The sequence below is a fragment of the Typopeltis vanoorti genome, unplaced genomic scaffold, assembly GCF_054136105.1.
Source record: "Typopeltis vanoorti isolate ZY-2024b unplaced genomic scaffold, IOZ_Tvanoo_1.0 HiC_scaffold_24, whole genome shotgun sequence".
Lineage (NCBI taxonomy): Eukaryota > Metazoa > Arthropoda > Arachnida > Uropygi > Thelyphonidae > Typopeltis > Typopeltis vanoorti.
The window spans coordinates 4,978,950-4,995,384 of record NW_028328064.1 but is presented as its reverse complement, the minus strand read 5'-3'; the positions used below and the strand labels follow the sequence as shown (position 1 = coordinate 4,995,384).

Below are 16,435 nucleotides of genomic sequence, written 5' to 3'. Positions count from 1 at the left end.
ATGCAATTGAATTTGTTCAGGTTTAGAGAAAGTCTTAGTGAGTAGCAGATCCCATGAAGAGTTACTTTAATACTAATCTGGTTCTATATAGAGAGGGGGGGGGGGGGCTAGGGACTACCCTCAGCATCTATGGCACAGTTTGCCACCCCAGAAAGAAGAAAGCAGTAGTATTCTTCTAGATGGATATCAGCAATTCATTCTTCACCATTCTTCCAGCTTCCAGTTTGTGCAAAGTACGTGTGTGTGCAGGAGCAAGGGATACTCTAAATCCTAATCTAAATGATCTAGATCAGCGTTCTTCAACCTTTTTATACCTGCGGACCGGGGAAAATAGGAGAAATATTTCATGGACCAGCTGACAGCTAAGACTGAAATATATAAACCAATGTAGATAGTATTTTATTTATTAAATCCAATATTATAAAATTACAATTTTTAGGTAGTGCGACATCTGATGCTGCTTAGAGGTTAGAAAATTTGATATACGTGGCTGGAGCGTTGTTTCTGAGAGACGAAGAAATTTTCGGCGGACTGCCAGGAAATTTCTGCACACCGGCATTGGTCCGCAGACTACAGGCTGAAGAGTAAGGATATAGATGATGGAGAGGACCTTTTGCTGAGCCAGTAAGGGTAGTTAATAGATAGGCCCTGTTCTTGTATGCCCAAAATTAGCTACCTTTATCCAACAACAAACTTCATCTTCCCAAGGTCTACTGTATCCCTTGCACCTGCAAACTTACATATTTCAGACAAGCTGGAAGAACTACTAATATCCATCTAGAAGAAAAAAGAAACTGTGCCTCATCTGTACTTCTTCTGTTCCACAGTGGCAATACTATGGATACAGATCACTGGATTGTGGGGCAAAAAAAAAAAAAAGCTCTCTCTCTCTCATACAGAAGCAGATATGAATCAGAGAAACTCTTTCTAGAATTTGCCACAGCACTATAACATTCTCCATAACTGAACAAATTTGGCTGCATCACATTATCAAAAAACTGGGAGACCATTATTTTGAGCACTTTAACAAGACTTTATCACCGCACCCATAGAGAGCACCAGTTAAGACTGCAGGAGCCTATCTTTAACTTTCTACTAGTCTGCCAGCATGCACATGCTGAGTATATTTCTTTATGCCCATAAAGATGCCTTGGTGACCAAAGCAAAATATTAGTTTGCTATTAATTAATATTAATATTGGTTGTAATATTAATATTTATTAATCAGTTAATAAATTCAGTTAGTTAATTATTATCTTCAGAAGTGTTTTCTCCACTAAACATTAACATGAGTGAATTTCAGAACATGGCTTTTAAAACCAACTGCAATATGTAAAAATAATAATTTCCTATTTTGAATTAGCAATGTTTTTGTAATTAGTGATTTTCATTAACAGCTGAGTCAAAAATATCAAACAAAATTAACATACAGTATAACAAACAAGAAAGAGAACCAAGTTATTTGCTGAACAGCTGCATGTTGTATATTAATAAAATACACTTAATGTTGTCTGTAGATTTTTATTTCCATGTTTCATTTATGAAACAATGGAAACAGAAAAAATAAAAAATAATAAAACTTTTAAATTATAATACACATTTTGAATAGTTGGACAAATGTAACTACTGATGTTTTTCAATAAGAAAAATAAATAAATAAATAAATCATCATAGAAGGATGATATAGTGACATTTTTTGTATTCTTTCCCCACCATTATATCTCAAAATTATACATGAAGCCTAAGCTAGAAATTACAAGGAAATTCATGTTTAATATATTATATGATGTTTTATAAAATATATCAAGTTCCTTTCTTGCTGTGCTAAAAAAATGTAGGTATGAATTTCTATATATTTAGAAGCATTACAAGCATTTAAGACATGATGCAAGTTGGCATCACTATGAAAAAACTAAGTATGAGTTTTGCTTTACTAAGCTTTTCATGTTCTTAGAAAGTAAATACGCTGATACATACACAAGATTTAGGCCTACAGTTCTTGACCTGTCAGCACGAGATGTGTCAAATTTTTGGACAACCCTAACATCAAAATATAAAAAAACTATTAAAGTCTGGTAATGTTGTTCTAAAACTACTATGCGTACATAACATTAGTAAATACTGTAAAATATATAAAATGTTCTAGTACAGGGATGGCAAATCAGTGACATGTTAACCAGTGGCAAGTAGCGAAATCCTGAAATTCACATTGTTGCAAATCATATTAGTTAGAAATTTTTTAAAAGATGTATTTCAGGGTATGCTGATGTAGGAGCTAGTATTAATAACACCTTTCTAGTATATTCAAAGTTAGAAGGTACAAATGATGGATTTTGCTGTTAGATACTTAATTATTACACCTTGTAAGTGCAAGCAAATGTAAAAGGTGAAGGATAATTAGTGATGTGAAACAAGCAGTTTGAAGATAAGATACAATAGTAGAAAAGTTTAATAAAATATGGGATACTGCTTTGAAATAGTGCTTAAAAAGTTTTGCAGGTTCTGTAAACACTAAAGCATGTAAATCATAAAATCTGAATAGCAATATATAGTCTCCACAGTCTCCTGATCAACAAGTTTTTAGTGCAAACATACTTATGAGTAATTAGATCAGCTAAAGTTCAATAGTTGGTTGGCAATAAAACTGAATAAAATAGTAAAATGCAGTTAATTTCATCTGTCCCATTGATTTATCTGAACCATCAGGTCAGTTCCCAATAGATAAGTCAACATATCAGAACAGTTAAAATATTAAGATGGTTTGTGTATTATGTCTGTGGGTGCCTACATTCTGGGTTTGATAAGCTTGTTTTGTGATGGGAAAAACCTACTGAAGTTTCTAAAAAAAAAAAGGCTAATAATTTTTTTTTTCTTACCAGAGGGATTTGAACCTAGGCAGATCATGAAACTATTTTTAACTAAAACACAGCAGTAATTATATGTTTCAAAAATCTATTATTAGGTGTTAAAAACTGCATGGACAAACATCAAATCAATTAAAATGAGCCACATAATAGCATAAGGATATTGCATAAAGAAATAAATTACCGTCCAATTCAAATAAAGCAATTTGCAATTCATGTTCTAGAATTCAAATTCATGATTACGAAAAATTTCATATTTTCATTCTAGAAAAAAGAGTTTGCTTTCTTCTCTCCCTTATCTCATGACCTGCAATTCAAATGACAGGGCTAGTACTACTATTAATGCTTATCAATATATCCACGTTCATTGCACTTCTATCAGCCAAAAAATGAAAATCACTGGCTGTTCGCAAAATCAGCCTCCATTCAGACTTATGACTATGGGAGTATATTAATTTAATACATTTAATTTCAGATATAAATGTGATTAGTACTTAACTTGGAAATATCAACAATACATAAAGCAGTGCTTCCACACACAGTCAGATGAAAAACAAAAAGTTCTTACAAAAGAAAGAAGTAAAAAATAAGCCTAGTGAATAAGAGCAGCACAATTTTTCATTGAACTCCAAATAAATATTATTTTTTTATTGGTGGTTGGTTAATGATGTTTAAGAGGAGAATGGAAATTGTGTAAGATAAAAAAAAGTGTTATATAAATTTAATGACTTTCAGATATTTCTAAGTTTCTATATGATTTTAAGCATCATTAACTACAAATGGAAAATTAACAAGTCGAAGTTCTATAAAAGATGATGCTTTTATTATTATTGATATTATGTGACACCTCCAAGGAGTCCACAGGCTCATCGAGAGAGGGAACTCACTCTACAACTCTCCATCTCCACCACTCAAATCCACCAACTACAGCGAACTGCATCATCTGTGCCAATGCCATCTACTGCCCCACCACCACTAATATTTGCCACCAATCACAAACATCCACGCCCACAGCGGAATTCGATCCCGCAGTCTTTTGGTTGGAGAGCAGATACTAACCACTCAGCCAAATGAAGTGACCACAATTTGAAGGGAGAGATAGAGAGAGAGCAAATGCATGGAGGCAAGATAAGTTGAGTATGCAGATTATGGAAGGAGAGCAGAAAGAAGATGGATAATAAAAGTGAATACGGGTATAACAGAGCAAAAAAATGCATTATAGTGAACCGTATGCCATGAGAAGAACCTGGACCTCACATGCTTCCCAACTACACCCTAGTATCTTTTAGGGTTGACTTCAAGTTCTATCATCACCACTAGCCATAAACTACAAATGCCACTTGTGAGTAAGATATAGTATTGACACTGTAAATTGGCACCATAAGATGCAGTATATCCAAGGCACAATGGAAAAAATATCTGGCATTCTTAATAACAATAGAAAAGATGTCTGGCATGCTTAATAAATATAAGCCCTGGCAAGTTCAAAATCGCACGTCAAATTAGCAAACAAGTGTCAAACTCCATCACATCCAGGAATATGAGAGAGAGAGAGGCAGATCTGGCAACAGAGACCATTAGAAAATATGTTCTCATTATGGCAATTATGGAGCCAGATATCCATGCTTTAGATGCCACTTCATACAAGATTTAAATGAAAAAAAAAAAATGCTACACTGAATTCATTACAAGTTGGAGAGACTATTTCTTTGGAATCAGCAACAGCTAACTTCAATAAATATGGATGCATTAATTACTACAAATCTGGTAGATAGTCATTTTAAGACCACCTCTAATTGAACATTTGTAAATCTCCTTTTATCAAACAGTAGAGAACAACAAAATCAGGAGTCCAGTGCTTTTCTTATGTACACTACAATTTTAAATTGTTTTCCAATTAGCAAACTAGTTGTGCTCTAAAGATGCTAAGGAAAAAAATTAGTGAAATATAAACAACTAATTTACCTGTTCATTTGGTATTGAGAATCATACCACTTAACCTCTAGTGAATAATAACCAACACTTAAGCATATCCACATATTTATCTTGATTTATTGTAGCTCTATTAAATATACAGACCTAGGGAGAATGCCTTACATTGTTGTTGATAATATGGGAATATATAATGAAGAAAACTGTAATAATGAGTAAAAAAAAAAAATCATGAAGCTGCATCACTTCACACAAATTTTGGTTTGGTTGCACATACATGGTGATAACATGGAGGAAAACATAGATACTCAAAGAACATTGATTTTCTTTTCTATTCAGATACCACTCTTCAGCTGAACCACCTCCAGAAAATCCAGAACCACTAAAGTAATGGTTTTCAATTTTTTTTTTAAAAAGATACCCAGAATTGAGAGAGAGAGAGAGTAAAAGTGACAATAAAAAGAATAGTAGCATGATAGATGGGAAGAATGAAGAGATGACAGTAATGAGGACGATAGCACAGTTATGCAGAGTGTTACATAGGACAAAGTGCGAATTAGAGCAAATGTAGAAACATCTGGCGAGTGGTTCAGCTGAGAAGAGAAAGAAAAAGATATGAGAAAAGAGAAAGGATGCTTGATTAAGAGAGAAAGAAAAATTAAACAGTCTTGTACAGCAATTCTGTTATAAGAGGTGTGCTTGAGTGATGAAAGCATGCTTTCCGGGAACAAAGATTAACGATGTTAGCGAGGCTATTAGAATGCAAAAGGGAAAAACGAAAGAGTTGATTGTTTTAGTAAAATGAATGGTTTGAAAGTTAACAAGTATGGTATGAGGGAAGACATGAAAGAGTTACTGAAAGTAGCAAAAGAAAAGAGTAAGATAGATAGTGAGGCAATTGCCTTGGTAAAGTTGAGTTGAGTTGAGAATGAGGGCCATGATAGTGAATGAGTCAATTAATAGATTATGCAGGCAGAATGATCTGGAGTTTGTTAATGTGTGGAGTGAGTTTGATGGATGAAATGACTTATACAAGGTGGATGGTTTGTATTTGAATGGATTTGGTGTTCAGAGTCTGGAAAAAAAAGTGTTGTTGAATGAGGTAGTATTAAATGCAAAATCAGGAAAATTGCAGCTTTTAGGAGGGAAGCTATTGAGCGAGTACACAGATAAAAGTGGGTAAGTTGGGTGTAGGAATGTGGAAAAAATGCCCAAGTTAGTACTACTGGATAACAAACCAGAATGGGATAGTTAGTATAAAGTGTAAGGACAGCAGTGTGGCTAGCAGGCCATTGCACCTTATATACACTAATGCCAGGAGAATTCAGAACAAGGTGGTAGAGGAGTTTTTGGCATTGGCTAATTCATCACAGACAAGGTTATTGGTATCAGTGAAATGTGGCTGACAGAAGATGATATAGTTAGTGGAACAGGATGTCAAGGGCATAATATTTTCAGGCAGGACAGAGGGACAATAATGGGAGGGGAAGGTATTGTTCATTGCTGATGAACTTCAAAGAAAAAGAGTTGGAGTTCAATTGCAGGCCAGTGAAAGTAGTGCATTTGAAGCCATCTGTTGTGAGATACAGGCAAGTTAGACAAAATATATGGTTGGTTACTGTTATAGACCAGAGGATGTTAAGGATGATGTGGATAGTATGCATTGACAAATAATCTCAATGAGCGGAGGGCAAGTAATTATAATGGAGGACTTAAACTATGGGAACATAGATCGGAAGGAAGAAAGAACACAAGGGAGGAAGGAAACAAAATTTATGCGGTTACGGATAATTACCTGAGGCAGATCACCTTTTATAATACAGTGACAGCTGAGTTCGATAAAGGTAATAGGTTTACAGTGATCCTGCTGTACTTTGCAAAGGCTTTCAACAGGATACAGCATGGAATTCTAATCAATAAATCAGAGCACATAGAAATGAATATAAAGTTCATGAAGCGGATGAAGGAAGTTTGATGGAGAGATATCAGAGAATAGTTTATTCAGGAGTAGAGTCCAGCAGAATACCTGTGACTAGTGGTATGCCACAGGGCTTTGTTCTTGAGCCACTACTATTTCATTTGTACATGAACGATATATGAAATGATCTGAGAGGAACTACTCACTTATTTGCTGATTATGCAAAATTGGGTAGGTACAGCAATAGTCAATAATGTTACTGTTAAATTTTGCAGAATGATTTAAATAGTCTGGCAGTATGGGCAAAGGAGAACAGATATCAGTTTAATTTGGCAAAGTGTAAAGTTATGTATTTTGGGTGAAAAGTTTACCACCTATGTACTATTTATTGATGGAACTGTACTCTAGGACAGGGTTTCCCAAATTGGGTTCTGCAGAAAGTGAATAAGTGTTCCATGAAAAATTATCAAAATTAATATGAGTCTGGAATGGTTTTAAATTCTGCGACAAGTTCAAACATGTTTGAAAATCAGGACATCCTCATTTTGTGTGTGGATTGTGCTATTAAGGCCAGCTCACGCTGGCCTTAATAGCACAATTAGTTGGGACACTGTTCCATCATACACAACTTGATGTGTATGATGGAGCATTAAGAGAGCTGATCAAACATTCATCTAACCAATAGACTATATATTCCCATCCTCTCTAGTATGTACAAGAACTTATTGTGTGGTAATCTATCAGACACCTATGCAAAGTCCAAGTATATCAATGTATATGATTCTTCTTTACTAATGCACTCATTAATGCAAGTAAATTGCTAAAACAAGACCTACCTTTATAAATCCATGTTGACCATCATAAAGAATCCTATGTCCATTAAGCAAATCTTGTAATCCATTCCTAACCAATCTCTCTAACACCTTGACCAATGTCATTATTGCCTGATAGAGTGGTGAGAGTGAGAATGGTCAATGAGTGGGAGGTCCTAGGAAGGACCTCCCACGATGAGTCTTGATAGACTTTATGTTTCCTGGGAAGGACACACAAAGTTTTAATAATAATAATAATAATACAGACTGGTCTATAATTGGAAACCTCTGTCCTAGAATCATCCTTGTGGAGTCATACTAGTTTGCCTTCTTTCCAATGCTTAGGAACCTTACCCACTGAAAGAATGTCATGAAATAACCAGATCAAGGGCATAGCTAACTGTTGTGCATATTCTTAAAGAATGTCATCCATTCTCAAAGAACATCTCTTATTAACATCTTATCCAATCAATGCCTGATACACCTCTGATTCTTTCACTTCTAATTCTTCTAATGCTTTTCCCCATTCTATATATTGCATGGCATCACTGACACCAGTCTGATATATGCTGGTAAAGTGCTCATTCAATAATTCCAGTATTTTTTTTTGCAACAGTAACTCTGTTGCCATGCCTATCATCCACTGTCAACCGGCATAATTATTCTTCCTCTTGCTTGCAATACATTTCACGGTTCAACTAAATTCACTCCTACTCATTGAACTCTCTTCATATGCAGTTATACATTGCTTGTGTCAGATACTGCCTTATGAATTTCCATGCACTGCTAACATCTTTTCTTCACAGCACATCAACGCAATGTATTCATGCTAGCTGACTACACAGCTTTCCAAGATCGATATATAAGTCCACATATATCATTTTTCGGATAACGTTTTCTTCTTTTAATACTTCCCAAACAAGTATCTCATGATCACTCTCATCAACTGGTGCAAGTGTTAATACCTCATCAACAACTACACCTTGTGAAGTTATCACCAAACCCAAAACATTATTATTATAATTATTATTATTATTATTAAACAAGACCTCATGGAGTCAAAGACTCATCTAGCAGGTCCTTTTATCTCACACACATCTCATCATACCGTGTCTTAAACACACTCAAACTCCTTGCAGACACCACACTCTCAGGCAAGGCATTCCAATCACTCACAACTCTGCACGAAAAAAACCTGCCTCTCACTCCCCCCTACTCACACCCTCTTTATACAGTTTCCAGGGATGACCTCTGGTTCTCCCCTGATCTCCCACTATTCTCTGTAGAACTTCTCCACCATTGATCCTATAACAACCCTTTACCAACTTGTAGGTCTCTATCATATTTCCCCTCTTCCTTCTCTCCACTAGACTCTGCAAATTACATCTTTTCAATCTTTCCTCATACTCGACATTCCAGAGGTCAGAAATTAACTTAGTCAGTCGCCTTTGGACCCTTTCCAACATCTCTTCATCCTTCTGAAAACCAGGTGACCAAATCTGGGCACAATAGTCCATGTGTGGCCTAATCAAAGCCTTATACAATGGAACAAGAATCTCCCTACTTCTACACATCAGTGTCCTCCGCATCATTCCCAGAAGTCTTTGTGTTGTCTTCACAATTTTGGCGATGTGTCTCCTAAATTTTAGATCCTTATCCACTATCACTCCCAGATCTCTTATTTCCTCTACTTCCAACAATATATTCTCACCAAGCATAAATTCTGCATCCCATCTTTGTTTTCCAAATTTTAAAACCTTACATTTTGCAACATTGAACTCACATCCCCATTTGGTTGCCCAATCACTCAATTTATTCAAGTCTTCTTGCAAGGCCACAGCATCTTCACTACTCTTTATGGTTCGTCCCAACTTTGCATCATCTGCAAACAACTGAATATCTCCATCCAAATCTTTGCCAATATCATTAATCTACAAGTTAAATAGTAATGGCCCTAAAACAGACCCCTGAGGCACTCCACTAGTGACTTTCCTTTTCCTGGATATTGAACCCCCATACACAACTTGTTGATACCTATCAGATAGCCAGTCTCCAATCCAATGCACTAAACTAATATCCAACCCCATCTGCTCTAGTTTGACTGTCAACTTATCATGAGGTACTCTATCAAAAGCTTTTGCGAAATCCAAGTATATTACTGTGTATCCTTCTCCTCTGTCCAAGAAAGCAGTCACTTTATTGTAATAAGTAAGTAGATTACTAAAACATGACCTCCCTTTAGCAAATCCATGCTGTCCATCACATATTATACCATTGTTGTCAACCCAACTCTGGATCCTAGTTCTCACAAGCTTCTCCAACAACTTAACCACAACATCTGACACACAGATAGGCCTATAGTTTCATGCTTGAGTTCGATCACCTCCTTTATGAAGTGGCACAATCTTGTCCTCCTTCCACTCTTTAGGAACTTGACCAAGTGCAAGACTCATATTAAAAAAATATGTCAAGGCAGGTGTCAACTCTCTGGCACATTCCTTAAGAATACGCAGTGATATATTATCAAGTCCCACAGCCTTATTTACATCTAGATTACTCAACTCCCCAAACACCTCTTGCTCACTTACAGTCAGTCTCTCCTCCCCATCATCAACTACTCTCAATCTCTCCATGAAGTCACATTCACAAGATTGAAAGATATTTATGAACTACTCATTAAGTATCTCCACCACACATTCTGCAACAGCTGTCTTTATACCATTTTCTCCAATCATTGTCATCCTTCCATAATCATTCTTTCTTTTGCTGGCTACATATCGTAAGAACTCCCTAGGATTCTTTTTGGCTTCATTAGCTAACTGCTGTTCATACTTCTCTTTAGCTACTCTCACCAACCAAGTCACCCTCCTTGCCTGGTCTTCGTAGAACTCATGAAATAGGTTACTTCCACTTCTCTTATGCTGCCTCCACAATGCCCTTTTTCTCTGTATTGCATGCTTAATCTCTTTATTCATCCATCTCACACCTACCATATTTAACCTTATCACCCATGGTATACATTTAGACATTGCATCTACTAAATAGTTTTCGAAAATCCCCCAAGCTGCATCGATCTCTTTTCCAACTAACTCCTCATTCCATGCTACACTTGCAAGCTGTCTCCTGAGCTCTTCATAATCACCCCCCCCCCCCTTGTAGTTCCACATATACCCTTTTTTAACCTTATCACCCATGGTATACATTTAGACATTGCATCTACTAAATAGTTTTCGAAAATCCCCCAAGCTGCATCGATCTCTTTTCCAACTAACTCCTCATTCCATGCTACACTTGCAAGCTGTCTCCTGAGCTCTTCATAATCACCCCCCCCCCCCCTTGTAGTTCCACATATACCCTTTTTTCACAGAGGTCCTTGCACTGCTGGCAACAACCCAGGTAATCACCTCATGGTCACTTTCACGAATTGGTGGATGGTTTGACACCTCATTGATAATTACATCCTCCGATGAGATGACCAAATCCAAGACCCTTAATCCTCGTGTGCCATCTGTTACATATTGTCTGAGGTAGTTATCCCTCAAAAACTCAAGATACTCATTTTCTTTACTTCCGTTTGCTATCTCATCATTCCTATCTATGCTGCCATAATTAAAATCACCCATAATGATCACCCTTTTCTTATTTGCTTGGCTTATTTGACTATACATTTCACTATCACCACCATCCACATTACCAGGTCTGTAACAACATCCCACCAAGTATTTGATTCTATTCACCTCTATCTCACACCACACTGCCTCAAAACCACTAGCCCTATTTCCCTATTGCATCTCTACCTTGTATGGACATAACTCTTTCTCTATCATCAATAGCACTCCCCCCTCCCTTTTTACCCATTCTATCCTCATGAAACACATCATACCTTTCCATCTCTATTCCTGTTAGGATGTCATCCTCATCTAACCATGTCTCACTTATTTCGACAATCACTGGGTGCACAGACGCAATCAGTGCAACCATTTCATCCGCCTTGTTTCTTAAACTTCTAGCATTGGTATACAAACACAACAACTCATTTCTGGATCTACAGCTAGTTCCACTGATACCACTCACTCGATGTGATCTCTCCATGCTGGACTGGGGCCATTTCCCTATCTGCTTCTTCATTTTAGAACCCTTTGCAATTCCATCTGTTTCCTCTTGATCCCTGGTCATCCCATTACTTTCCTGCCTACACATGCTCTCACCTCCTCTTGGAGCATCCACCTTTCTCACACTGTGTACCCCTGTCCACCCTGAGCCTCCCCGTTTCCCTGCTCCTCTTGCACACCCATTCTCTCAAATTCTCGTAATTCTAGCACACATTAAAGCCTCTAGTTGCTTCAGTCACATGCTGCTTAAGATATTTATCCCTTGGATATTCAACAAGCTCACTCTCCTTCTTCCCATACATTATCTCCTCCTTGCGTTCTATATTCCAGTGATTAAAGTGACGCATCAGGATCACCTTCTTTTTACATGCCCAACCAACTTGCCTAAACATTTTACAATCACTATTCTCTATATTTCCTGGTTTATCATAGCATCCTATCAGATATATATATATATATATATATATATATATATATATATATATACATGCCTGTTAATTTCAACTTCACACCACACAGATTCAAAATCTGCACATGTAACTATTCAAATTCCACACACTTTCTGAACACAATTCCTCTGTAATCATTAACAGCACTCCTCTCTCCTCTTTTCACCTTTCAATCCTTCCAGAAAATTGAATATCATTACATTCTATTAATTATTATTATTATTATTATTACCCCAAGATCTCATGGAGTCAAAGACTCATCTGGCAGTCCTTTTATCACACACACACACATCTCATCGTACCGTGTCTTAAACACACTCAAACTCCTTGCAGACACCACACTCTCAGGCAAGGCATTCCAATCATTCATAACTCTGCACGAAAAAAACCTGCTTCTCACTCCCCTACTCACACTCTCTTTTTACAGATTCCAGGGATGACCTCTGGTTCCCCCCACCCTGATCTCCCACTATTCTCTGTAAAACTTCTCCACCATTGATCCTATAACAATCCCTTACCAACTTAGGTCTCTATCATATCTCCCCTCTTCCTCCTGTCCACCAGACTCTGCAAATTACATCTTCTCAATCTTTCCTCATACTCGACATTCCAGAGGTCAGAAACTAACTTAGTCAGTCGCCTTTGGACCCTTTCCAACATCTCTTCATCGTGAAAACCCGGTGAACAAATCTAGGCACAATAGTCCATGTGTGGCCTAATCAAAATCTTATGCAACAGAACAAGAATCTCCCTACTTCTACACATCAGTGTCCTCCGCATCATTCCCAGAAGCCTTTGTGTTGTCTTCACAATTTTGGCGATGTGTCTCCTAAATTTTAGATCCTTATCCGACTATCACCCCCAGATCTCTTATTTCCTCTACCTCCAACAATATATTCTCACCAAGCATAAATTCTGCATCCCATCTTTGTTTTCCAAATTTTAGAACCTTACATTTTGCAACATTGAACTCACATTCCCATTTCTGTGCCCAGTCACTCAATTTATTCAAGTCTTCTTGTAAGGCCACAACATCTTCACTACTCTTCATGGTTCGTCCCAACTTTGCATCATCTGCAAACAACTGAATATCTCCATCCAAATCTTCGCCAATATCATTAATATACAAGTTAAACAGTAATGGCCCTAAAACAGATCCCTGAGGAACTCCACTAGCGCTTTCTTTTTCCTGGATATCGCACCCCCATACACAACTTTTTGATACCTATCAGATAGCCAGTCTCCAATCCAATGCACTAATCTAATATCCAACCCCATCTGCTCTAGTTTGACTGTCAACTTATCATGATATCAAAAGCCTTTACGAAAATCAAGTATATTACTGTGTATTATTCTCCTCTGTCCAAGGAAGCAGTCACTAAGTAAGTAGATTACTAAAACAGACCTCCCTTTTAGCAAATCCATGCTCTCTATCAAGGATAATACCATTGTTGTCAACCCAACTCTGGATCCTAGTTCTCACAAGCTTCTCCAACAACTTAACCACAACACCTGACACACAGATAGGCCTATAGTTTGATTCAGTTCGATCACCTCCTTTATGAAGTGGCACAATCTTGCCTCCCTTCCACTCCTTAGGAACTTCTCCAAGTGCAAGACTCCTATTAAAAAAATATGTCAAGGCAGGTGTCAACTCCCTGGCACATTCCTTCAGAATATGCGGTGATATATTATCAAGTCCCATAGCCTTATTTACATCTAGTTTACTCAACTCCCCTAACACCTCTTGCTCACTTACAATCAGTCTCTCCTCCCCATCATCAACTGCTCTCAATCTCTTCATGAAGTCACATTCATAAGATTAAAAGACCTTTATGAACTGCTCATTAAGTATCTCCACCACACATTCTGCAACAGCTGTCTTTATACCATTTTCTCCAATCAATGTCATCCTTCCATAATCATTCTTCTTTTGCTGGCTACATATCGAAAGAACACCTTAGGATTATTTTTGGCTTCATTAGCTAACTGCTGTTCATACCTCTCTTTAGCTACCCTCACCAACCAAGTCACCCTCCTTGCTTGGTCTTTGTAGACCTCATGGAATTGGTTATTTCCACTTCTCTTATGCTACCTCCATAGTGCCCTTTTTTCTCTGTATCGCATGCTTAATCTCTTTATTCATCCATCTCACACCTACCTTATTTAACCTTCTCACCCTTGGAATACATTTAGACATTGCATCTACTAGATAGTTTTTGAAAATCCCCCAAAGCTGCATTGATCTCTTTTCCAGCTAACTCCTCATTCCACTATACACCCGCAAGCTGTCTTAATGACATCACATCATTTGTAAACAACCAAGTTTCACTTATACCAATTATTTTTGGGTATACTTAGTTAATCAGTGTGACAATCTTGGCAATCTTATTTTGAATAGTCCTCACACTCGTATACAAAAATAACAATTCCTGTGTCTTTGAGACCATTCTACCAGCACCAACGTTTTCTATTCTAGCCGGAATACCACACCTATGTCTTCAGTCCATCCACACCCATTTCCGACATACTGACTTTAATTATGATTCATACCTGTCTCATCCTCACCTTTATGCATTTCATCACTTTGTGCTGCTGCAACCACATCTTCAATCTTCAATACATCATCATCCTGCCATACAACCCATTTGGCCTTGCTAACTCATATCACAAGTACCCTTTGATCATTAATTATATTAACTTCTATATTCTGTGCCTCCTAAGCAATCGATAGACTTTCTAAATGCCCAACACCCAACCCATTCAGATGCAGTCCATCAACTTTAAACCATTTCAACTTTCCTTCAAATTTGCAAACTGTATGCTCTTTCTATCACACAACTTAGCCATCTTGCTATTTATGATCTCTGCTCTCATTTTCAACTGAATACTGTAAAATCCAGGCAACATACTAATGACTTTTCCAACAACATTATTATTATTATTATTTTATTATTAACATTTGACCTCCAGGCAATCTCAGAGACTCATTGTGGGAGGTACATACTATTGCACACAATGCTCATCCAACCATGGTTTAAATTGATTCAATGTGTCTGCACTCAGGCAATGCATTCCACTCACTAACCACTCTCCACACAAAGAACCTACTCCTCACTCTTCTGTTCTCACCCTCATTATACAGTTCACAGTGATGGCCTCTTGTTCTACCCCCCCCCCCCATTTTATGAAAAATCTCTTCCATGTCAACCCAAGAACAACCTCTGACTAGCTTGTATGTCTCAACCTTATTCCCCCCCCCCCCATTTCTCCTATTCACAAGGTTCTGCAACTTGCATTCCCTCAATGTGTACTCATACTCCACATTTCAAAGACCACTGACCACCTTTGTGAATCTTCTCTGGACCCTTTCCAACATATCCTCGTCACCATGAAAATCCAGCGACCAAATCTGTGCACAATGATCCATATGAGGCCTGATCAAGGCCAACAGCATCATAACCTCTCTATTTCTGCATGTCAGGGTCCTCTGCATCATTGCCATTATCTGATGTAATGCCTTCACAACTTGTGCAATGTGGCCCATGAATTTCAGGTCTTTGTTCACCATCACTCCTAGATTTCTCATCTCCTCTACTTCCGTTAAAGTTTCCCCACCAAGTGCATACTTGACATCCTATCCTTGCTTACCAAATCTGAAACCTTACACTTTGCAACAATGAACTGACAGTTCCACATACCTGCCCATTCATGCAATCTATTCAAGTCCTCTTGTAAGGGCCATAACATCCGCTTGTCTCTGCATTGCACTCCCCAGTTTTGCATCATCTGCAAAACAACTGCATATCTCTAGTTAAACCCATCCCAATATCAATAACATATTTTCATACATCATTTTTGGCAGAGATTAAAAATCATGAAATTTAATTATTATAAATAGTATTAGCATATTGATTGACGAAAAAAAACATATCAATAATTATGCAAATATGTTGATGTATCCAGTGCCTCCAAATTTTTATAAAACAAATATCAGATGCTTTGCATATAAGGAAGGAACGGGCATCAGAATTAGTGGTAGTGAAGAGCACAAATGACTTACATAGTGAGACAAAGAATGTGGAAAGGGATTTGAAGAAGTTGTTGCAAGAATTGAAATATAATGTGGTATATGTGAATATATGTGGAATTACATGGCTGGTAAGTATGACAAGCTAAGTGGACAAACTGGATGTTGATAGTGCATGGGAAGTTGTAAAGGAGAGTTTGAAGGTAATGGCAGACTTCATACCTGGTAGTGAAGAGTAAATCAAGTGGGAGTTAAATGGATGAATATCATCAATTGGATGGTATACAGGCTTGAGTTTTACATGAAGCGGTGAAGGAAT

General features: G+C 37.3%; 1 protein-coding gene across 2 annotated transcripts in view; it reads right to left on the bottom strand.

Moving 5' to 3' along the window:
* LOC150092192 (disintegrin and metalloproteinase domain-containing protein 11-like) overlaps positions 1 to 16,435 on the bottom strand; it is a 1,236,934-nt gene that overhangs the window by 583,024 nt on the left and 637,475 nt on the right. For both annotated transcript variants that reach the window (XM_090415260.1, XM_090415259.1), the window contains exon 23: positions 1,977 to 2,039. In XM_090415260.1, coding sequence (XP_090271386.1) covers positions 1,977 to 2,039 — 63 coding nt within the window. The remainder of the gene's footprint in view (positions 1 to 1,976; positions 2,040 to 16,435) is intronic.